The sequence below is a fragment of the Vanessa cardui genome, chromosome Z (genome assembly GCF_905220365.1).
Source record: "Vanessa cardui chromosome Z, ilVanCard2.1, whole genome shotgun sequence".
In the NCBI taxonomy this organism is placed as follows: Eukaryota; Metazoa; Arthropoda; class Insecta; order Lepidoptera; family Nymphalidae; genus Vanessa; species Vanessa cardui.
This window is the reverse complement of record NC_061154.1, coordinates 9608159-9633563: the sequence shown is the minus strand read 5'-3', so window position 1 is coordinate 9633563 and position 25405 is coordinate 9608159. Positions and strand designations below refer to the sequence as shown.

At 30.5% G+C, this 25405-nt stretch overlaps 1 protein-coding gene across 3 annotated transcripts in view; it reads right to left on the bottom strand.

Moving 5' to 3' along the window:
* LOC124542941 (adenylate cyclase type 6) overlaps positions 1-25405 on the bottom strand; it is a 215638-nt gene that overhangs the window by 78816 nt on the left and 111417 nt on the right. For all 3 annotated transcript variants that reach the window (XM_047120888.1, XM_047120890.1, XM_047120889.1), the window contains exon 4: positions 14920-15016. In XM_047120888.1, coding sequence (XP_046976844.1) covers positions 14920-15016 — 97 coding nt within the window. The remainder of the gene's footprint in view (positions 1-14919; positions 15017-25405) is intronic.

The window sequence follows — 25405 nt, the reverse complement described above, 5'->3', positions numbered from 1 at the left end:
TTTCAACGAAGAAAACTTGCACTCAGCTCTTGAAGAGGCCGTCGTTGTAGATAAAAACTTAAATTATGTAATATAGATTGTTATACTGTCTTGTAAGAAAAATATGACTTAAATTCGAACACTGTAAATGCAAATTATCGTAAACATGTACCAATGACACAAAAAAGTAATTAAAAAAGAAAATAAAACGTTATCTCGATTATATAATGTTACTCACTTTAACCTGTATAGATATCTCAAGGTTCAAAATTGATATTTTGAACATTGAAGATTGTCTTCTATACAAACAATACTTTACTACCTTTTTCATATCAGAAATGTAACAAATTCTAGTTCTAGTTGAAGTTTTCGATCCATTGGATTATGGGAGAAGAAAACGAAGAATTCACCCGTATTACTACACATACTCGTGTTTAGTGTTCGGATTATATAATAATAATTAATCTTCGATAGTCATCATTAATGGGTGTTGGCTAAGAACATTACCCAACCAAGTTGGAAGGTAATAAGAATGATCAACGTTGACAACTACGTAACTTTTAACATCAATAAGCGAAGTCATATTAGTAAACAAGAAACAAATTAAAAAGTGAACTAAAGTATGCTCAAACATTTTCTATGATGATAAGTCAAAACAAATTTGCCTGAAGTCAGACAAAATAAAATTGCTCGGTATTGTTTCACGGGCACTGAGCTTACATGAGGACTTAAAAGGTTTCAAAAGCAATTTATGAAGCCTTTGGAAACACGATAACAATATTCTGTAACAAACTATGAAATTATTGTACAATTTCCCGCGCGGTAAGAACCTGATGTAAGGCCTATAGAGCGAAGAGGTTTATGAAATATTTACATTTATAAGATGTCGATTTAAGTACTTTTAAAATGTAAGACACTTGGCTTTATTATATATTTGAATCTATGTATATACATATATGCCCGCGACTTTGTACGCCTTTGAATTAAACAAAAATATATATATTATTGTAGCATAAGTTACTCCTTATTATATCAGTTATCTGCCAGTGAAAGGCCCGTCATAATCAACCCAGCCGTTCCAGAGATTAGCCGGAACAGACAGACAGAGAGACAAAAATTGTAAAAACTGTTATTTTGGTATATGTACTGTTTTGAATACATATGCATTGAGTAAATAAGGGTTATATTAATATTACAAACAGACACTTAAATTTTATTATATGTATAGATAATTAGAGAGTCGAGATGGCCCAGTGGTTAGAACGCGTGCATCTTAACCGATGATTGCGGGTGCAAACCCAGGCAAGCACCGCTGATTCATGTGCTTAATTTGTCTTTATAATTCATCTCGTGCTCAGCGGTGAAGGAAAACATCGCGAGGAAACCTGCATGTGACAAATTTCATAGAAATTCTGCCACATGTGTATTCCACCAATCCGCATTGGAACAGCTCCACCACGCTTATATATGTTCCAAAACTTCTCCTCAAAGGGAGAGCAGGCCTTTAGCCCAGCAGTGGGAATTTACAGGCTGTTGTTATTATATAGATAATTATATTCGTAGTAAGTATATTTCGTATTTTTAATAAACGCAAACGTTTAATAAAACACGTCCGTCGTTTTTAGCTAACTCGACCGTAACAATAACATTTTTCAAAGTTCAGCAAAAAGCTTCATAAAAGTGCGGTGAAACATTAGTTTAAATGTATGAAACAATAAACATTCCGCTGCCGTTGCTCTTTGTTCCACATTGAGTTCACAACTATGACTTGATTTCGTAGCAGATATTCTTGTTATATTAATTACACGGTAAACATAAAATTTAAACTTTAAACAATATTGGATTTTCATAAAAAATATTTATGTTAAGTCGAAATTATTTCTTTTTCAAAACCAAATCAAAATATACTCGATTCAAGTAGGCATTTTCAAGCACTTTTGAATCGTCATTTAACAACTATATTATGTTCAGCTACACCTTTTTTTCATGCTCGAGAAGTAGAGTCTACCGAGAATAAATGGGAAGAAAGTCAGTAGTACTTTTTATCAATATTTTAGAATACAATAATGTTAATTAAATACAATACATATGAAGTCAATAAGTATAAGTTCCACAATTTTTTTCGTACGTATAATCTTGTATTGAATAATATACCTTCTTTACCAATGTAATTTTTCAAATGATTTGAATTTATAAAACGGCAAAGATAAAAATGTCTGGGGAATTTTATTATAGAAATTGATACCTTGCCCTGAGAAGGATTTATTGACTTTGCGACGTAGGAAACTCGGTTATATAGGCTGATCATTACTTCTTGAACACACACAATGATTACCAAAGTATTATATTATTCTATTTAACATAACTGAAAATGATCAAAATACACAGATCATATTCAATAAATAATGACAGTATGTATACATGTCTTATCTCATATTATATTGACAAGCGAAGCAACAAAAGAGTTAGGCCTTTCATATCAACATGTCAGAGGCACGCTCAATTTCCTCGTGTCAATCGTGTAGTAAAACTTTGTATAGACCATGCAGTAAAGCCAAGCTGCATACAACGACATTTTATACGGATTGACAGCTCCGAATTTTGCGTATTTCCCAGACGTCGCAATTGGCTGTTTCAAAACATATAGCTCTTTTGAGCAATACGATATCATATTTCTTGATATTGGTTTTTCTTATACTTCAAGATGTATCGAAATGTATTCAAATAATTATAACATTAAAATATAGATCATTCATATTGATTTAACGGATTTGTTAATATCGTACAGGGAGTCTTTATTGGTCTACTAAAGTCTTTATAATCGAAGTGAGGACTTTGACATTCTCGTTATCTACGGATCATATTTGTTACTAGTTTTAAAAATTATTTATGTAATTTTCCTAGAGCCAAATAAAATAAAAGCTATTTATTGAAGGCACATTTGCCTGAATTCGATTATTAATCAGTTTATTAACTAAAGAAGCCCGCCACATTTCCTTAACTTATTTCACCTAAAGACGCAATAAGAGTTCTTGGATTGTAGGTATGTTACGTTTAGTTATATGACTGGAAGTTTGATTTCAAAAACAATAGCTGTAAATTATTTCTTTAACGCAAAAGACGGGATCTATAGCTTGTATTGTATTGATAAATATAAGCATCGATGTGAATACGATAAGATATTTATATAAATCGGCAAAAGTTCGAGTTCGAGAAATGAATTTTAAAAACGACGATATTTTTCAAACGCATTTAGAGGTTTTCCGATTCCATCCTAGCTGCGCTTTTATTCACGCTTTGACGAATATTATACATAGAAGACTGAACAGTCGCATTTATTTAGCGCAAACTGTGCAGATTTAAACGGTTTGGTGATATTTTCGTCGGACGTGGGTTTGACATTATTTGTACATTGATGCACTATGTAACTGGATTTATTATTTATAAATGTCAGTCCTGATACGGCGTGGAGTTTATTAAATTAAAAGCAGACAGTAACAGTGCTAATTTTACTGAAATAAATTTGGACTGTTTTCGGATTTAGATTAAATATTTTCAACCGTAGTTGAAAAACTTCCATCAGTATTTATATAATAATAACTTATTTATTTAAACATCATATTGAACAAAAACAAGATGTGAACGATAATAACTGCGGTAATATAAAACTTTGGTGCAGTTATTAACGCCCGCCAACTAAGCGACATTGCTCTGTTATTTAGCCACACTTAAATTGCTCATATTTGTTACATTATATATAATATATAAATTATCATTAGCTTGGTAACAGGCCTTACGGTTTAGTGCTATTCCGTCTGAGTAGATACCACTCACTCATCAGATATTCTACCGCCAAGCGGTTGTATTTTCTTTTTTTCGGTTTGAATGGTACGTGAGCCAGTGTCACTACAGGCACAATAGATATAACATCTTAGTTCCAAAGATTGATACCACTTACGATGTGGCCCATTTACTCATAACATAATTTTTTGTTTTGACCATCATTTTAAACAATATTATTTTTTATTTTAGTATAACAATCTAGTTGTGAATTTAGATTCTACAGAAAAGTATCCAAAAGCAAATTAGTAGGAACTTGTTTATCCATCAAAAAATTTTCATGTTAAAATCGAAATGTTTTAGTTTTCAGGACAACAAAATATTCTAAAGATAAAACGTCGGTTTAGTCGCTTCCATAGCGAACTCTGTCCAAACTATTATGGATAGTTCATTCCGCGATGACGCGTCCTACTATTTTCCCAACCGCTACACTGCAAGTGTGCAAGCTGACGTGCTAAAGTGTGTGCAAACTTTATTGCTGTGATTCAAAATCAACTGGAAATATGCTCTACTGGATATTCCCAATTTCAAAACAAGATGAAAGCTGTACAATATGTAGTATTCTTTATCATTCTTATGTAATGTTTATTTTTATTCTAGTAGTGTTTAGGAGTTTTGTTGTCATATTGTGTTAGGCGAAAAAGTAGACTAAGTCCTTCCTTGGATTTGCTTCAATCTCGACACAAAGACCCAAAACATATCTATGCTTTTTATTGTTTTAAACATATACGTGTTTTATATTTGTGTATAAAAATCGTGAATGTTTTTTAAACATTAATGATCATCATCATAATTCAGAATCATAATTTAAGCAAGAAATGATAAAATTTATTCTTATATATTATTCGATAAATTAATTATTGCCTCACGTCGTATTTCTAATTGTTTTACATCGAACAATAACTATCGTAGTCCACCGTAAAAATGAAATTTTCATATTTTCCAGGAGTAAATCTATTGTTTTAACATAAAAGGAGCAATAATGAAAACGAATTTTATTAAAGTACATCACAAAGGAAATATCGATATATAATTTCTGCAAGGTATTGGAATCGAATACTTCGAATGCTTTTGTTCTATCAAAATAATTTGAAATCGAACATTTAATGAACACGAACAGAGAAATATTCTTTTATCACGCTTATATTTATTTTATATTATTCATCTAGATAAACCGAGATGGCCCAGTGGTTAGAACGCGTGCATCTCAACCGATGATTATGGGTTCGAACCCAGGCAAGCACCACTGAATTTTCATGTGCTTAATTTGTATTTATAAATCATTCATCTCGAGCCCGGTGTTGAAGGAAAACATCGAAAAACTTGCATGTGAAATCAAATTTAATAGAAATTTTGCCACATGTTTATTCCACCAATTGGAACAGCATGGTGGAATATGTTCCAAACCTTCTCCTCGAGGGGAGAGGATGCCTTATCCCAGCAGTGGGAAAATTACAAACTGTTGTTATTTTTGGATCATAAACAAAAAAAAAAGATAAAAAGAACAAAATAATGATTTATGTATTCAAATATTTAAAAGGAAAATTCTAGGTTAAATCGTGTTTCCCTCGAGAACTGAATGTCAGATTCGATTTTTAGATTGCGTTAGGATAATATTAAAAATTAAAGTAAGATAAGGATACCTATTTTGGAAGTTAATCAGTGCAAAAGCACTTTATTTTTTTCACGTATTGTGTTTAAAACAAGACTGTAATCATGTTTTAAATTACCAATCACATGAGACGTAAAAATTATCATACTGTTATCCCATTAAGAAATTACTGGGTTTCTTTCGTAGAGTATTTGCAAACAAATATATTTTCGATATATTATGGTAATTACATTCGTCCGTCCGTGGCACTCAATGTAACGCGATCAGGGAACTGTTCCAATTTTTTTCTAACAAAATTAAAACCGGAAACAAAGTGGAGCGATCGATATTTCTTCATTCTATTTAAACTTTCACTTGATTTCGAAGACTAAAAACCTTGGTTGTTTTCTACGATAAAAACTTTAAATTTTAACCATAAATTATCACGAATATTGAACAATGTATATAAATTCTTAAAAACATTTATGTAATTCGTTAAAAGGTATAATTATTATCATCTTTTTATTTAATTTACATATATTATATTATATTAAATGAATTGGCATGATAGTATCTATGATTTACTTGGTGGTAGGGCTTTGTGCAAGCCCGTCTGGGTAGGTACCCCCCACTCATCATCTCATCTACCGCCAAATAACAGTACTCAGTGTTGTTGTGTTCCGAGTTGAAGGGTGATTGAGCCAGTATAACTACAGGCACAAGGGACATATCATCTTAGTTCCCAAGGTTGGTGGCGCATTGACAATGTAAGGAATAGTTAATATTTATTACAGCGTCATTCACTATCATATATATCACTGACGGATCACCAGTGAATGTGACCACTTACCATCAGGTGGCTCATATGCTCATCAGCCAACCTATTCTTTAAAAAAAATCGATCACGAATATAATTTTTTAATTAAATATTACATGCCTAAGTTATCCAAAAAAATTAATACAGTTTACAAAGAAATCAGCACCTATTTAAAATTGTATTCATTGTTTCAACCAACGACAGTATCGTATATAAAATTTGTTCTATACAAATTTTATATACGATACTGTCGTTGGTTTTTTTAATTGAAAAACGACCGGAAATACCTTTTAAGAAGAATTTATAGAGTAGAAAATTTTAAGAAAACAAATTAAACAAATAGTGCGCGATATCATATCGCTATGTAGCTAAGGAATAAACTCGAAGAAAATCCCTGAGAGTATGACTTTTTATAAAAACTTTAGTCGCCAAATTGTAGTTATAATCAGAAGCCTAATCATATATTTTCATATTTCTGACATTCAATACAAGAATTTCTATTTCAAATCAATCAATCAATCAAAGGTGATTTGATGATTGATTGATTGATTGATGACAGGGCTCCTGTGCTGCCAACAGTCCTACTGGCTCATTTATTTACATACATACTGGCCCATACGTCAACCGACATCATAAAAAATATATGTATCTTGTATAAAAAGTATTTGATATACACACACAGCGCATAAGTTTCCTATATATTTCTTTTAATTATTTTAATAATATAACGCTTCGGTTAACACTAAATCCGTAATAAATGAAGGAAAATAAATATATTATCTAATTTCTTGGAAGTATGTCATAATGAAAACAGATACTCAAATGTCTTCTATGGGTAAATAAGTGATTTAGTTCGACTTTAGTATGACAATAAGATAAATGAAATTAAAGATCTTTTACTAAAATCAAAGTAATAAAGAAAATAATGGAACGTATTATGTGGAAAACCGTATCGTTCGTATGTAAAAAAAAAATTCAATTCACTTTTGTATCGCGTAAAAACCTTTTGCATATCGTGCTCAGGAAAGACTTATATAAAATAATCCATCTATTGTGTTTCCACTATGATTGAAAATATTGCAATATGTCAAAAGGATTTTTCTTCTACACATACATAGGTATACCAAGAGTGCATTAATTTGATTTTTTACTCTAATACTACCCGTACCTGCGACCTTGTACGCGTTTGAATTTGACAAAAAAAATATCATTGTATCCTAAGTTACTCCTTATTATATCAGTTATCTGTCAGTGAAAGTCCTGTCAAAATCGGTCCAGCCGTTCCAGATATTAGAAGGAATTGTCTGTTTAGACAAACAAAAATGATAATAAATGATAATTATTTTGGTGTATTTACCTTGTATACATATGCATTGAGTAGGAAGGTCTATTTTAATATTACAAACACACACTTCAATTTTATTATATGTATATACATTTTCACCAATAGTCCGGTAATCATTACAAAGTCTCAAATATTGTTAATTTATTAACAATATTTGAGACTTTGAGAAAGTCTCAAATATTGTTAATAAATGAAAACTAAAAAAATCTGATACGAAATTATATTTATTATATTATATTATATTATTATAAATATTTTTTGCATTGTTGGTACCTTCAAGAAAAATTCAATAACAGCATACTAAATATAATATACGACTATGTTACATCGATAAAAAGAAGGTACGTGCCGTTCATCTCCGGACGCCACTCACTTGCCCAACCCAAGCTCCATTCTCATGAAACTGCCGGCTTCATATTTTTCAATAAAAATCCGGAGGATTAGTTTCACATTTTGACAGGTTTTGATAGGAGACTAGCTGAACGTGCGGTTTTAAACACGCGAATTTTCCAAATCTTTATTTGTTATACTCAAACCTAACATTTTATACCCCTTAGGCGTGAATTATAAAAAAAAACCTTTCCCTGTACTCAAAATGTCTCTATAACAAAGATCATCAAAATCAGCGATTTAAACGTGAAGAAGTACCACACAAAAATTCTTAAAACCACAATATATTTTACAAAATAAACTTATTTTCATCAAATTAAGTAATTTTTAAAATATTTTTGATTTACAGGTCACCTGGAGGTCACTACCGTTCATATTAAATAGCTTTTTGAGCACATTTAAGCTTTTCCTAAATCGGTAAAAACGGCTTAAAAATAAATCTAAGGATCTTCCATGTATGTCCCTTTTACTACGAATAACACACACACACACACACACACTGATTATATGTGCATTTTCATGCGCGTTTAAATTTAACAAATATTTTAGTGTAGTCTAAGTTACTCATTATTACATCAGCTTTCTGAACGTGGAAGTCCCATCAAAACCGGTCTAGCCGTTCCAGAGATTAGCCGAAATAAACTGTCACACAGATAGATAGAAAAAAAATGTTATGTTTGGTATGTGCCGTGTATTAAATACATATGCGTTTAGTAAAGAGCGTTTTTATATTTTATTATTACAAACAGATACCCCAATTTTATTATATGCATAAATAACTGTTGATAACTTCTGTTCTTCCTAACACAGCCCTACATTATATCCATTACCATCTTGAAAAAAAAGTATAATATTAATAGTAGTAAATATAGTATAAAAATTTCAAACTTTTTTTAGTGTCGTTACCACCTACATTCAATCAACGGTTTTGTACATATTTTTTTGGATCAATTTCAAATATTAAAGAAAACAATATAACCACAATGTTTTGAACAAACAACGACCGACAATTCAAACTTTGTATTTACATTTGTTTTAGGGACATATATTACAATCAAATCGATTAGATACACACCACAATCACTAATCAGAAACCCACAATATTTTATGTGATCGAGTTATTTGTTAAAATACATTACATATACGCTATAACAAAAAAAAAAAACAAATCATCAATTAAATTGATTCCTAATTTTGAGTTGAGAGTCAATCCCTTTGAGAAAACCGTTACAAAAACTTACACAAATACTAAATTAAAAGATAACTTACATATAAGCATTGGCTGCTATATTTAAATAAACGATGAATGAACCCCTATAGCTTGAATATAATAGTTTGGTAATTCAAATATCACAAATTGCTGTAAACTATAAAGTTCTAAACCGTGTACCAAAGATAATAACTGTTTGATTAAGGAACACACTTTAATTAATTCGCGTTATCTTTCATTGCTAGGCTGTAAATGCACTGTCAGTATGAGGAAATAACTCTTTAATAAAAAACATACTGTTTTTTAAATTTAGAACGCTTATTTACAAAAAAAAAACGACTACATTGTTTTTGGAATAACAAATTATTTTTTTAATATTATCAGCTCCGGCCCACGCGTTGCTCTGGCTACGTTATACGTTGAATTTTGTATTGTATAATAATATTTAGTCTAAAAAATTCTCTGAAACACGCTAAATACAAAAGTACCACATTCATGGTAAAATGTTCATTGGTGTATGCGTGATGCGATTTCAAAAACACAGCGATTTTTTTTATCGATAGATAGATTAATACTTCAAATGTACATTTTAATTTAATAAAAGACGATGGATTATAGATGAATTACATTTCAAACGCATGAAATATTGATAATTGCTTACAATTGAATTTGTATGAATATCAACTGCTATCCCTAAATTTTTGCGTCATCTATTCATTTAATTTTTAATAATACTCCTTATGCGAGCTTTATTTAGGGTGAATATAAATAAAAAGATATTAGTAAATGAAAATATGAGCACTCCTAATTTTTATTTTTGTAAATATAATCGTGTCAATCTCGATCGGTTGGTTTAACTTTTAAAATGTCATATAATCAGAATTTATATTAAAAAAAAAAACACAATATTGTGTTATATCACAGTGAACAAATCACAAAGTTCACGCTGTTATTGTCGTTAAACTAACGAGCTGTTGAGTTGTTGTTTGAAACTCTTGCGAAATGCAATTTCCTTCTTGGGCTACTAACAATTTTGTAAATCTCGTCCAACATCAAATACTTCGAAAGATCAAATATTTATTTCAAACGTGTTGACGTATGCGAGACCCGTTCTATGGAAGACTTCGCTAGTTAGAAATACTTTTAAAATTTGTCTTCAAATTTAAGCTTCAAGCTCTATACAAAATAAATCTTTACAAAATATATATATTTTTTAAATATTGTCTATCTCGAACTGAGTACGAATCTCTTGTATTATTGATATTAAAGATTTATTAATAGAGTAAAATAAATGTGAAACCTTTCACCTCTGTCCTTATTACTTACTTATTCTTTGCGTACTGCAGTTTAGAAGAAACCATTCAATGGATTTAATATGGTCTCCAATCAACAAAACGAAAGCTGAGTTATGATGGAAGTTTTTCCAAACAATTATTATAGTATGCTTACATGGGTTTCATAAGCTATATCAAAAAAAAAACATCTCATAATATTAAAAAAAGTATATTAGCATCGCCCCAAATTAATGAAGGATTTACTAATATTTCTAACCCCGCCGCCCCCCCCCTTTTTAAGCTAGTCACTTGTTTTGACGACTATAGCCCAAGCGGTCTAGATCGATTCTAAGACTTTTTACATCGCTAGGCCCGTAAACCATTGCGCCATTGACGCTTAAATTTACTAAATTACATTCATAAGAGCTATTTATTTTTATCTATGTCAGATTAGATTAATCTGCATCTTTATTCAAATAAATATATCACTTTTATATATTAAATATTTAAAATATATTGCCTTTTACAAAATATCATCCAAATGAATAGTCAAGAAGATATCGCCAATTCCAAGTTACGTGTAACGAAACAATCGCTGTGAAACGAGTTGGGAAATAACTGGCTGTAACAATAAAATTTTACTATTTATATTTACTACATCTTTGATATTAAAATATTAATAGGAATTAGTTTGTGTTCCTTAATGGAAAATCTAAACAAAATAATATCAGATTTAATTATATCATATAAATATAAAAAAAAAGTTTCTTTTATTCGATCCCCGACTATTACTCCAATTGTGTTGAAACATTGGTTAGTAAGTATAAGTTTATAAGCGTGTTTTATAAGCCTAATTTAATATATGGAAATTAATTTCAGTATCAATAAAATACTTTTTGAAAAACCAATTAATGAATTTCAATAAGGTTTATATTTCGTTTCTTTGCAATAAACAATTCATTATATTTATATAAGCTTTGACGGTCACGCGTAAGCTGGACAAATGTCATGGCATTCAATATATTGTGACACACCTCTCGAATTAGTCAACTGTAATTTTATTATGTAACAAGATTTCCGACTTTCAGTCAGGTTAATTGGATCGTGCGTCTAAACAGCCCCTACTAGAATTACTATAATTATACGTGTTACGCGATGCACATATTGTGCTGACCTTTTGATTTCTATAACGGTTTGCTTTTTACATTAATTGGCTTGGTGGTAGGTCCGGTTTGAAGGGTGAGTGAGCCAGTGTAACTACAGGCACAAAGGACATAACATCTTAGTTCCCAAGGTTGTTGGCACATTGACGATGTAAGGAATAGTTAATATTTCTTACAGATTCATTGTCTAGGAAGGTTATTATTATGTTTTTTTTATTTTTTATAAAAATATATGTTGAAGTAGAACGACAATTGTTAAAAATGTCGGAAAAAAACAACAATATATAAAAAAAAAAAATTATGACGACCCGTGCGAAGCCGGGACGAGCTAGTAATTAAATCAGTTTAAATTAATAGAAGAAAGCACATTAGTTCCAATATTTGATTTATATCACTAATATTTGTTTTAATCAACACGAATAAACCGTGATGACGACCTCCGTGGTCGAGTGGTGTGTACACCGGTTTTCATGGGTACGCCACTCTGAGGTCCCGGGTTCGATTCCCGGCCGAGTCGATGTAGATTACCATTAGTTTTCTATGTTGTCTTGGGTCTGGGTGTTTGTGGTGCCGTCGTTACTTCTGATTTCCATAACACAAGTGCTTCTGCTACTTACATTGGGATCAGAGTAATGTATGTGATGTTGTCTCATATTTATTTATTTATTTATTTATTATTTATACATATTCTTGTAGGACAGTATGTTAAGTTTTATATTTGTTAGAAGCTTAGAAATGTCATTGTTTAAATCCATATGTTATGCATATGTAATTGAACATAAAATATATTTACATTATAAATCTAATAAAATTCAACTATTATAGTACCACAGAGTAAAATAACTCATTAAGCCACAGTCGGCCGTACATAAGAATGCAGGCTTAACAACAAAGTCTCTATGTCGTCACAAGCCGCGCTCGATTAGATTTACGAGATACCAGCAGTATTAAATAAAAATTGTTAGACAATTTCCTAGACTTATGTCATGTTATTTGGAACGTAACATACAGGCTAAAATTGTATTTTGTTTCCTTTGAACTTGATGTTGTAATACTTAATGATAGTGGATACAATAGTATACTATAGCTACGTGTTGTAAGTTGTACGTCACATAGTCTGTAAATTTCCCCCAGCTGGGCTTAAAGCCTCCTCTTCCTTTTGAGGAGACGGTTTGGAGCATGTTCCACCACGCTGCTGCAATGCGGTTGGTGGATACACATGTAAGAGAATTTCGTTGAAATTAATCACATGCTGGTTTCCTCACGATGTTTTCCTTCAACCCCACGATATGAGTTATAAACACAAAATTAAGAACATGAAAATTCAGTGGTTCATTCCTGGATTTCAACCCGCAATCATCGGTTAAGATGCTCGCTTTCTAACCGCTGGGCCACCTCAGCAAATGTTGCGGCATAATGAAGGGTAATGTATGAATATGTGAGAATTGTATGTTAAAAATGACCACATTTTTAATTGTTTTGTATTTTCAGAAATTGCTACTTCTCGTCGTTGCTAGAAATATACGCCGTTAATAGCACCTGACAAGGATTCCTTTTCCAATACAAGCGTATTCACTCATGACGTATCAAATTAGCCTTTTCAATAGTGAGATACTTTAAAACTCTGTTAAAATAATCTCTCAGGTGTCAATGATCGACTTAATATAAATAATAAATTAATACATAAATTTTGAGATCATTTTAGGTATTTCGAATGTGTCCTTGTAGTTTTAGATTATCATTCAAATATATTCAAATTTCATTATATACATTATAAGTAGAGTATAACATTAAAGGTGCCTCCAGACCAGATTTGATGGACTTGATTTATATTATTCGTCTCAATTTAATAATAAAGTGAAATTAATCTGGATCACATTGTGTTTTAATATTTAGTATAATAAATAGCATTCATAAGTTTTATTTATTTAACACATTCGTTTATAAGCATTTCAGAATATAAATGCACCTGAAAGGTTAAGAAGTGAAAATTATCTTTTATTTCTTTATATTTTTTTATTTGGTACAGGTTAGCGGACGATCATATGCGCCACCTGATGGAAAGTGGTTACCATCACCCATAGACAATGACGCAGTAAGAAATATTAACTATTCCTTACATCGTCAATATGACACCAAGCTTGGGTAGTTCCCAAGATGATATGTCCCTTGTGCCAGTAGTTACACTGGCTCACTCACTCTTCAAACTGGAACACAACAATACTGCATGCTGTTGTTTGGCGGTAGAATATCTGATGAGTGGGTGGTACCTACCCAGGCGGGCTTTTATAACAATCATTTTGAGATAACATACAGAAAATAATATTGAAAAAACCAACTCTGAAACTAACGACGACCTCCTTGGTCCAGTGGTTTGAAAATCGGTTATTATCACCACTCCGAAGTACTGGGTTCGATTCGCGGCCGAGTCGATGTAGAAAAATTCATTAGTTTTCCATGTTATCTGGGTGTTGGTGGTACCGTTATTACTTCTAATTAAAATTTATTTTAGTTTTCGATTTGAATTTGCTGGAACTATTAAATTCAATATAATCAAGTTACGGGATAATATTCTGGATATTGAATGTCAAACTATTAAAATACTGTATTAATAAAATGTAAAATTATATTGTGTGATAAACAAATATGTTTCGGAATTATGAAGCCTTGCTATTTATTTACATTTGTTTACTTTACTGTCAACTATATTATGCTTTATTTGTATATTAATTTGTTATTAAACATTATAATGCAAACCTTTTAAATAAACGTAAGCCCATATAATCGGTCATTTAAGAGCGTTCGATACATTATACCAAAGGAATTAGTTATATGAATGAAAATATAAATATATATACTTAAAGGCACTGATTATCGGGCACATTTAATGCCTTAACGAATATCTGAGGTGTGATATTATCATATAAGATGTGATTGAATATGTATTGAATCAGTATTGAATGAATGCATTAAAAATAAGAATTTCTGTATCAAGAATTATCTATTTTAAATGTGCTAATTAAGCCTTAATATATCACATCTAAAATCACATCTAAAATCTTATTAAGCCTTAATATATCACATCTATAATATAAATATATTTGTTTGATTTGCCATTTTATATTAAATCACATATAAAATGGCAAATCAAACAAATATATTTTTTAGAGTAAGCCCTCCTTTAGTAAACAACAATATTATATTTAGTGAGGCGCCATATAGCCTGGTCTACCAACCATTCTAAAGATTCATAAGATCATTTGTCAAATTATAACTGATAGTATAGTTTAAATTAAAAAAAAAAACTAACCTTCACAGAGCAATGGTTGTGCGTCAACATCCGGTTTCCCAGCCGGACAGAGTGGAAGCGCTGGGGATGAAGAGACGGCACCGCCTTCAGTTTCCACCTGAGAAATGAAATGATCGTTAAATCAAGAAATGGAAACATGAGCTACGTAGAATATTTGTATTTTTTTTTAATGAGCTGTTACACAAAGACGTATTGCTTATTCCTTTTGAAAAAAAAATATACTAAAAAGTCTTATTTTAATTAAATTATATTATGATATACTAATATATATGTTAAATTTAATTCACGATATTTCAGTTACAAATATGTAGATTTCAGAACGAGATGATTTAGATTTCAAAACTACATCAACACGGACTACGATTTACACTAATTGAAAATAAAAATCTTTTGCGTTAAATGAATTTAGATTTATAACAACTTCGAGTTTAAAATTAATTCAATATTCGTTTGTTATTTAAGTTAAAAGAGACTCAGTATTTTTACACGGATTGTACAATATTCCCTTTTCATATTTCATTTCAGTGAACCTACGTATTTAACGCGGAGCACAAAATCAGAGCTAGATCTGAGTAGTCCTTTTGGTTTCAAATCATATAATTTAAATACCTAATCAGTGTTTAATAAATACTTGCTTTAATTAAAACGTTTTTAAATTCGTCTACTAAATAAATTTCTTACACTATTTCGTAATTAAATATTTAAGATATTAAAAAGCATTAATTATTTATTTTAAGTGTTCATAATTTAAGTATTATTAACCATTTTTTGATCATTTATATATTTCGTTTCGTAGCTTATCTTACAAATATCTATATAAATGAAATGATATTATTATATTTATCGATTAATGTATGATATATTTCTTGTATGATGTCATACAAGAAATATATCATACATTATAATCGATAAATATAATAATATCATTTCATTTCCAAATGTATACAAAATAAATAAAATTTATTGTAATAAAATTGGCTTCTATTCTTTTATCATGCTGAACTGGCGTTTAGGCATAAACACGCAAAAACAATACAATAAACACAGTTTTGTAGTCATTTCGTTGTAAACGGACTTAATTGAATGCTTAGAAAACGTATAACGAATAATTTGAAATTGCTTATTTGAACGGCAAAAGCCACCATTTGAACTTGGTCCGATCAATTTGAAAATGTTATAAATCGCCACCTTATTAGTGCATAGTACATACATTAATCATTTTATTATTATTATTACACATGATGAAGGAAATAGTAAGAACAATGATCGCAGCGTCTTCCGAAAAATAATAATGCTGTATAATCATAAAACACTGCTGTAATGGATAAAACATTTGTGAGTTGGTCGAAAGTCGTGAGTAGTATTGAAATAATTATTCTTACCTTTCCTTAAGTTAATATCTGCTGACATTTAATGGATTTTTAATAAGCTTCATTATACGAAAACAAAAACCCACAGATACTATAGTATAGGATACGTTAAGTATTATGATAACACTAAGAAAATAGACGACCAAACGTAGTAGCATATTTCAACCAAAACTATAGGATTTATGAATGCCAGATGAATTGTATATTTACTATATTAGATTCTATTTCCAATTGTAATTGATAATTTTGTACAAAATTTTCCTATAACTTTTCGCTTGACTTATAATATTGACACATATAAAGTCAAATGCCATTTCTGATCATTTTATTCTTTTGCTTAAGGAGATTTTACATTTCCAACTTGTTTTTATAGAAATTTGAATAACAAAATCATCGACTCGCTATGCTATGTTTACAATATAACTTCATCGTTATCAAGCACATTTTTACAGAAAATAACTAAAAAGATTTCTTACTTTTAGCTCAAAGACATTTCAGAATAAAATAAATAAAAACGGCTTCTTTTTAACGAACACTCATACGCCCTTACCTATGTGACATTGGTGAAATAATCTGTGTCTGCTTGGCACAACCAAAAGCCATTAGGCTAAAAATTCTATTGAATCCTATCCCTAGAAATACCTGTGTAACTTTAAAGTTCCACGTAAAATGTTTTAATAATGAAAATAAAAGAAAACTTTTTTTACACACAGTAGGGGGACGAGCAACTGTAGTACCCAATGGTAAGTGGTCACCACCACCACCCAAATAATTAAATAAACATCTTTTCTTCTTTTAATATTTTAGGCTTAAACTATTTTCATAATTCATATGGATTCATATGGAACCTATATTTAACATTCCACGGTTACGATACGTAGTTAATAACATGTAATATTCAAATAAAACTCCCGTGCCTTAGTTATGGGTTTTTGGGAATGCTATATAAAGTTTAAATTCATATTAATCTGATTTATAGTTAGAGCGGTAATTTTTTAAGTCGAATGTAAGTAATAAAGTAATGTAACTTGGGAGTTAATATTCATTAATTCGTTCAATTTATAGTCAAATACATAATTTTAAAAAGTTTTAATCTTCCTGGAATCCAAATCTCTGAGAGAAAGAAAATAAAAAAAGGCATGGATTTGGATTTGCAAAAGATTTGCATTACAAAAAAAAATTACGAGTTTTCACTTTAAGACCTGCAGTCTTGGGACATCTGACGAAATTTCGTAGCATCCGTCACGTTACTCTTGTGTCCAATGGATAATAAATAATAATGACACATTACAAACAATACAGGAATGTGTCACATACTTTTTTCAAAAAATAATTGACAATAGAAAATGTAAAAACTATTTCAAGTCCTCAAGAAATACAAAGGACAAAGAAATTCAGATTAAATTCTATCAAAACTGTTATGTCCGTTTGCTGCGTAAAAAACTTCCGTTTCAATAAACGCTTTAGCACTTATAACAATAATAAAAAGGAATCAATGAATAAACTAGACAATACGATTATTTACTACAACAGTTTACTTAATTAATTAGCTAGGCTAAATCAGGGAAATGTAGTTTTGGGGCGTCTCCAATGCACATCCGTGTAAAACAAATGTGGCACTTTCTCAGCCTTCACTTGCCGAGTGCATCACTATGTTTCTTTTCTCTATCGAACACGAGATACATAATTGACACAAATAAGTACATACAAATCCAGTAATAAGTCGGATTTTAACCCGCAATGTTCAGTAATAATTGTGGTATGAGAACATTTATCAATTGCATTCCGTCAGTGCAGTGGAAAGTAGCCAAATGTTTGTCTAACCTTTCTCAGAACTTTTCAAGCAATGTCAAACTGATGTTTCTAAAATCGGAGCGAAACTAGAATATCATTGAAGTTTATAAACCCGGAACAGAAATGACGTGAAACACGATTTTAGTTCGGCTATCCCGTTCTTACACAGATTTATGCTTACGATACTAAACATTGGTTTAATTACTTTACAAAGTACAAGATTTCTATCCTGGATTCAAACGCCTATAATCATAATAATAAACTTATCTATACACAACTTTAAGATATCAAAAGAAACGTAAAAAAAAACTTATTTTTCACCGACTAAGACAGGTAGAATTTTTTATTGATTTCTACTACATATATACGTAATATCATATAAACATTCCTCTTGAATCAGCGTGCTTATTGATGATGAAATCCGCATCAAAATCGTAACTACGTTTTTTAGGTTAGCTATACTTACAAACGGTTGGGCCTGTATCTGTTTTACAAAGCATTCATTAAGAAATGTTTTTTTTTGGAAATTTTAACTTTCATCGAACTAATGTGAAGTTTATATAATAGTTTGGTCGCCAATACAAAATCAGAACGGTCTGTATGTAATATATAAATGTCTTTTCCCGTAATGGACGTTTTCAATTAATAATATATTCTGATAATAATGGTTCAGAGATTACCAAATATAATTACAATTGTTTAACTGTGATTTCCATCAGCGCAATATTAAACATTATTTGTTTTGCCGTTAATTACTTTGTATAACAATTATTACACTACATAATATATAATTCGTAAATAAACAGCAGCAAATCAAGTTACGCCCGAGGGTCTGTGTTCTATATACCTAATATGTAAAAAGTATTTGTATTGTCCAAAGAAATATTTATGATTGTATCCAATTTTTCCTTTTTGGATCTCTTTTCTGTTTTCGGAAAAAGGTGCGTTACTCCCTCGCAAAAATATCGTAACATATAATACGATATACATTATTTAATCAATTTTATATAATATTAAACTATTAAGATTAATTTTTTAATATGTTCTTTATTCGTTGCCTGCGGATTAATAGGGCAAAAAAATGTTTATATTTATAATCAGTTTTAATTTAAATTAACTTATACTATAAACCTATAGTAAGTGAAGTTTATTATTTTCAAACAATATTGTTTATATTGATAAGAGTTTATTTTGTTGAAAGGTCGGGAATTACTTGTTAATACTATTCAATAATAATTAATAGTATAAATTACTACATGATTTTAGTATTAAAAGAGTATAATTTACCCAGAAGATGACTTAAAAATGTAATGTTATTTTTAATAATTAAATATATATGCAAAAATAATATTATGCAGAAATAGGTCTTTTTATTTATATAATAATTGACATCAGTGCACTTTTAACATTAATTACCTGCTTTTAATATCACATATCGTGAGAATGTTGTATACGTAATAGGTTAAGGAAAGAAATTGTTCTTAAAATAAAATAAAATAAAGTATATGTATTTTCTTTCTTTCCTTTTTTTACTATCAATCTTTTTTCAATCAAGTCATCTGAATGTGTCCATTACAGCAAAAATACTCACAAATCAGCCTGATAACAAATTATGTTTTGCCGCTAAAGGACATATTTTTATTTCTGGTATTAAAACCTTTTTCAGATTCATAGTTTAAGTCTACGCGTGAATAAGACTTATTTTCGAACAGATAATCGAGAAACATCTGAGAAAAAACAGCTAATGTTAAATTCAGTAGGATAAAGCGACATACAGTTGCGACCTTAATGCGACTCCCTATTAGCATTTCAGTGTTCTTCGGGCGACTGTCAATGTCGACTTGACCATTTGTAATATAAATTTATTCATCGGATTTAAATAGATCACAACAAGGTCTTATCGAGGTCATACAGACCAACGATGTTTATCATGAAACAACAAAAAACGAATAAAACTTAGTTGTTTAATACAATCAGGTTAGGTTTGGAAAACATTTTTTCCTTTCCCTGTTTTATATTTTTAAGTGGTTATTACAAGCGGAGGCTTCGTTCTTTTTTAGGAGTTATAATTCATCGTTAATAACTCGCTCGGTACGTTTTTGAAGTATTATGAAGCATGTAAATCTAACACCAATGTTATTTATGGTTAATATAAAAGTTTTAATAATAAAAATTTACTCGGTACCGTTGTGTCCATCTGGGCGTCAAACAGCAGTGCTTAGTATTGATGTGTTCCGGTTTGGAGAATCAGATAGAGCTGAGATGGGTCAGTGGTTATAACGAGTGCATCTTAACTTATTGAGGGTTCAAACCCGCACAAGTACCACTGAATATTCACGTAATTATTTTTTATAGAAATTCTGACTCTTGTGTATTCCACCAAACCGCATTGGAACATCGTGGTGGAATATGTTCCAAAGGAAGAGGATGCCTTAGCCAATAGTAAATTTACAAGCTGTTGCTGTTTGTTATTGTTGAGTGAGCCAGTGTGACTGTACCCCAAGTGTTATAACGCAATGGTGTGACGTAAGGAATGGTTATTTTTTCTTACAGCATCAATTGATAAAAGACGGTGTTAACTCTTTAAATAGGTGACGCATGTGACTGTCAGAAACTGAAAGCTAGCTAGCTAGACACAACAACTCATTTTTTGCGTCTGTATCTATAAACAATTAAACGCAGTTACTGATCGAATCACATATTAAATTGTTTGCTGTTACTCGTTATAAACGTATAATTTCCCACTCGAACGGTTATCAGATGGGGCTTTAAAGTTGCCGGAGACAAGGGATATAATCCTCGTTCTAGCTTGGAGATACAAGCTAGACGAGTTGGTCTAATGCATAGCTTAACAAATTAAGCGCGGTAATGCAGCTTGCGAAATGGGGACTTTTGGACTTGTTGCTAATGGGATATAAATATATTTTAGATTAGTTAATAATATTATACACTGTTATCAAGAAGGATCAAATATAATATTTCCCACGAAACTTCGAGTTTATTCTATTAGTATTAAAAGATTTTCAGGAATTTCGATACATATGATAGGTTTAGTTTTGATTTCATTTCATTGAAAACTCACTGAATTTCAAATAGTATAGTATACATTACTTTACGTAGAATAGGAGCTTGTCTATATCAATTTACTTTATTTTTAATTATTACGTTTTTTTTTTTGTTTTTTATAAAACTGTAGTAAAGTTCTCTAAACAGCCTGTATCTTTTATCACTTTCTAAAATTAATTCTTTGTTAAATCGATTTCGAGATGTTTACTCATCTTACTCTAAATATTCGTTTTTTTGCACATCTCCGGATACAGTCTCTTCAATATGTGACCATAAGCGATTTTTTTATGTGCAGCTATCGTCCCCTAATCACTGCGACAAATAACGGCTTACGCTATTAATATTTAAGACATCAGCTTTAGATGATAAGTCTCGATATTGAAATGGTTCCAACTATCGACGTTAAAATAGATTTAAAGTTGACTCAAGAATAGCTGCAGTTACCGCTATTATTTGACTTTACCAAGTAAACAATTGCTCAGGGTGGATTGCAGGATCAGAGACATCCCTCGGGATGTACTGGCCATATTGTCAGACAATCTCTATCCCTACAAATTATCTATGATTAATAGACCATTGTGAATTTACATTTGAATCATTCTGTTGAGTAGGTGTAGTAATAAAAGCACACAAATAAAAATAGCGTAACAAGATACACGAAAGTAATCCGATTTGCATGCGAAAAGGATACTAAAACTCGTTTTAAGAGTACTTTGAGCTGACATTTTAAAACCTTATTCCCAATACTTTTTGATACATCTAAACGATGTTGTGAATAGACTTAACAATTTCTTTTCAATTAGGTCGTTTCGATATTGTAACCTTTTTTTTTTAAATAAAAATGTTATATTGTTTGATTTATTTGGCTGATCAGCAACAATTGAAAAAGAATCACCGTCTGGATTAAGTACGTACGATTCAAACAAACAACTTATCGAAAATGTTTTAATTATTTAGCATAATCAAAGCTATCTATCACGTCTTTAATGAATAGTAGAAGAAATAAATCATTATAATTATGTAGATTACGTAGGTAGGTATTGCTTTCCAATGAAATAAATTATACACACATAAAAAGTAAGTGCTCGGTCTTTTTAATAATACATTTATGAAGACGTGCTTATTTCATTTGTAATTCAACAAGTAGATTTTCTTTCAATTCTTACGACAGATAATTAGCTATACGACGTTCTTTGTAAGTAAAATGAGCATTATGACGCCGAAGTAATATCGACGTTTAATATCCGTGAACATGTTTTGCAAACATCATTTCTTTAAACGTACTTATTAATGTTATACTATTTACAGGTATCAATCATTCGAGACTCACATTTTCGAAACCTCTTGAAATGCTCCTCCAAGAAAGTAGAGATGCCGCAGTGTAAATTCTATTAAAGAGATTTGGTTAATTTCTCGTTATGAGAATATATACGTTATATATGTTATAGGGTAATGGACATCGTATAACCTGACCTGAGATCAAGTTGAGAATAAATGAACATTTAACTCGAATAAAATGTCGACGGTTTGTTCGATAAAGTTGGAACTGGGCTTATAGTCGTTTCGAGAAGTAATTGGATTATTCGGGTGCAGAAAAGCTTTTAAAAACGGGACGTGAGTGAGACACTTACACTTTAAAGTAAATTAAATAATAATGACTGGCAGTCATTATTGAATTAAGGGCGAAATTTTATCATTAGTATTTTAGCAACGTATTTTGTGTAACATTTTGCTCTTGTATTAGTTACAAGTGGCTCGTAAGGTTTGCAAATAGCTAATTCCAAGTCGAAAGTAGCCGCGGCTTCCGAGCCTAAGGCGGCTTAATTGAATAAGATCTGATTGGTGTTTGAGTTTTGCCCGCGGCACGCCGACTTTGATTGCACGACCTTTAGTATTTGCACATCCTTACTTGGAACCTCACTAACATGTCGTATTTTTTAAATTTCCTTTGTTCTCTCGTGACTGTATCTGTATTGAGCTAGTAAAGTAAAGTGACAGCCCATAAATTTCCCACGGCTAGGCTAAGTTCTCTCCCATTAAGGAGAGGGTTTGGAACATATTCCACTACGCTGTTCCAATGCGGGTTGGTAGAATGAACATGTGACAGAATTTCGATGAAATTAGACACATTCAGGTTTCCTCACGATGTTTTCCTTCACAGCCGAGAACGAGATAAATTATAAACACAAATTAAGCACATTATATATATGTAGTGGTGCTTGCCTTGGTTTGAAACCGAAATCATCGGTTAAGATACACACGTTCTAACCACTGGGCCATTCCAATTCGAGTTATTGAGCTAGACTTTCACTTATTTCCTTATAGTTTTAATTTTGTTTCATTATATTAAACAAAATAAATAACTAACACGATGACACTTTTTCGTTTACCTATGCTGTTTTTTATAAAAGTGTATAAACATCTTTATTTATAATTTTTTTAATTAAAACTTTTATAATTTTTTCCCGATATAACTTAATAATGGATTATACAGCTGGAAAAATATTTTATATGAATGTAGATGTTATTTACATTGAATTTATAAGTAGCGAAGCGAAATTATATGTCAAAAATAAAATTCTAAAAAGACATTGTGTTGGAAGTCTGAGCAATGTAACAATATTATCATATTATACGTCTTATGCTCGTTGGTTGAAAAATTCCGTAAACACATTGTAATTACGTCTACATGAATTATAAACACAAATGGTTCCAAATTTAAATTTCGAATTTCCGAACATTGTTTTTCATTGTAATTCATTCAGTCACGCTACCGCATCACGCAAACGGATAGACGGAAAAAAATGTTTTCACAAACTGTCTGCATGGTAATCTCCGTCTCGATGCTGACTACGGATAGACACGTCCTTGTTACAGTTTTTTATTATAGAATATATGAGATTTACTTACTAATAGTCGCTCGCGGCTTCGCTTGTATTTAAAGGTATTGGTTATCACGTGATACACGTGTCAAGCAAAAAAGTAGCCTTCCTTGTTTGAAGCACACACTGACAGAGTTACATTTACGTTTACAATATTAATATATATTGCTACGCTATTGTTTCGCATATGAAGCGACGGTTGTCACGTCAATAGTTTAAATTGAAAACGGCCCAGACTACGAAGTGTAGTTCCAAGTGTAGTTATAAAGCCGAAACGCAATAAATCTCTAAGTGCCTCGAATCTATGACTGCAAATGTACAAGTTTTACAAAAAGACGTCTTCAATTGTTAAATCAGTATTACATTGTATAAAACAATCACTTACCGCTGTCTGTCCAAATGAATGTTTGTATCTTTAAAATTACACAACGGATTTTGATGCGTTTTTTTTTAATAGATAGTGTGATTCAAGAGGAAGTTTTTGTATATAATATATGTATAGTGTTTAGTTACCTTTGTTAACATGTAAGTTGTAAAATGTAAAATGTAAATACCTGTAATGGTGTATCACACTGTACAAGTTTTCTTTTGTTGTTTTTCCTAAATATGATTTGTGAATATGTCGATGGTATTTCTAAAGCAATAAATAAAATAAATAAATAACAATATAGTAAAGAAACACTGATATTTTTAGAAGTTTATAATATGATCTCGTAAATAAATAAACCAACTAATATAGTCGTCAGTAATATAATGTAGCATAAATTCTGACACGTTAATAAGTTGACGTCGAATTTCAAATAAATTCACATAGTTCTTAAAAAAATTCTATGAAGAAAAAATATTAATTTTAACGAGAAAAACAATATTTTCCTAAGTTCTTTGTTTAAATGTTTCTTTATATGAAAAATAATTTCGACGATAACTTTAAAAACATTAATTAAAAGTTTAGAAATAAAGATTAAACAAAACAACAACAAAAAATATATTTTTTTCTATGCAAAACGTTAGTAAAAAGTTACAAAAGAACTTTCGGATAACTTTCTTTTTATTTCATAAGTCGAATGATGTACATTAACTTTTAAAAACTGTTTTTAAAGAGTTCCTAGCGATGGTTAATGTAAATTGCAAATTGAATAAAACCAAAGTTACTAGACTACCAGCAATCATTCTTATTCTAATTACTCGCGGTTGATTTATTACTATAAGTAACAGTATGTAAGATCACTTAAATCTGTGCCATGCTGATACTAACAATACTACAGACGTTAGACAATACAAAATACAGTTCAATACATTATATAAAACCGTAATACTTTCGAAAATATTCATTTAAATTAAACACTGTATCGGACCATGTTTATCGAAGGTTAA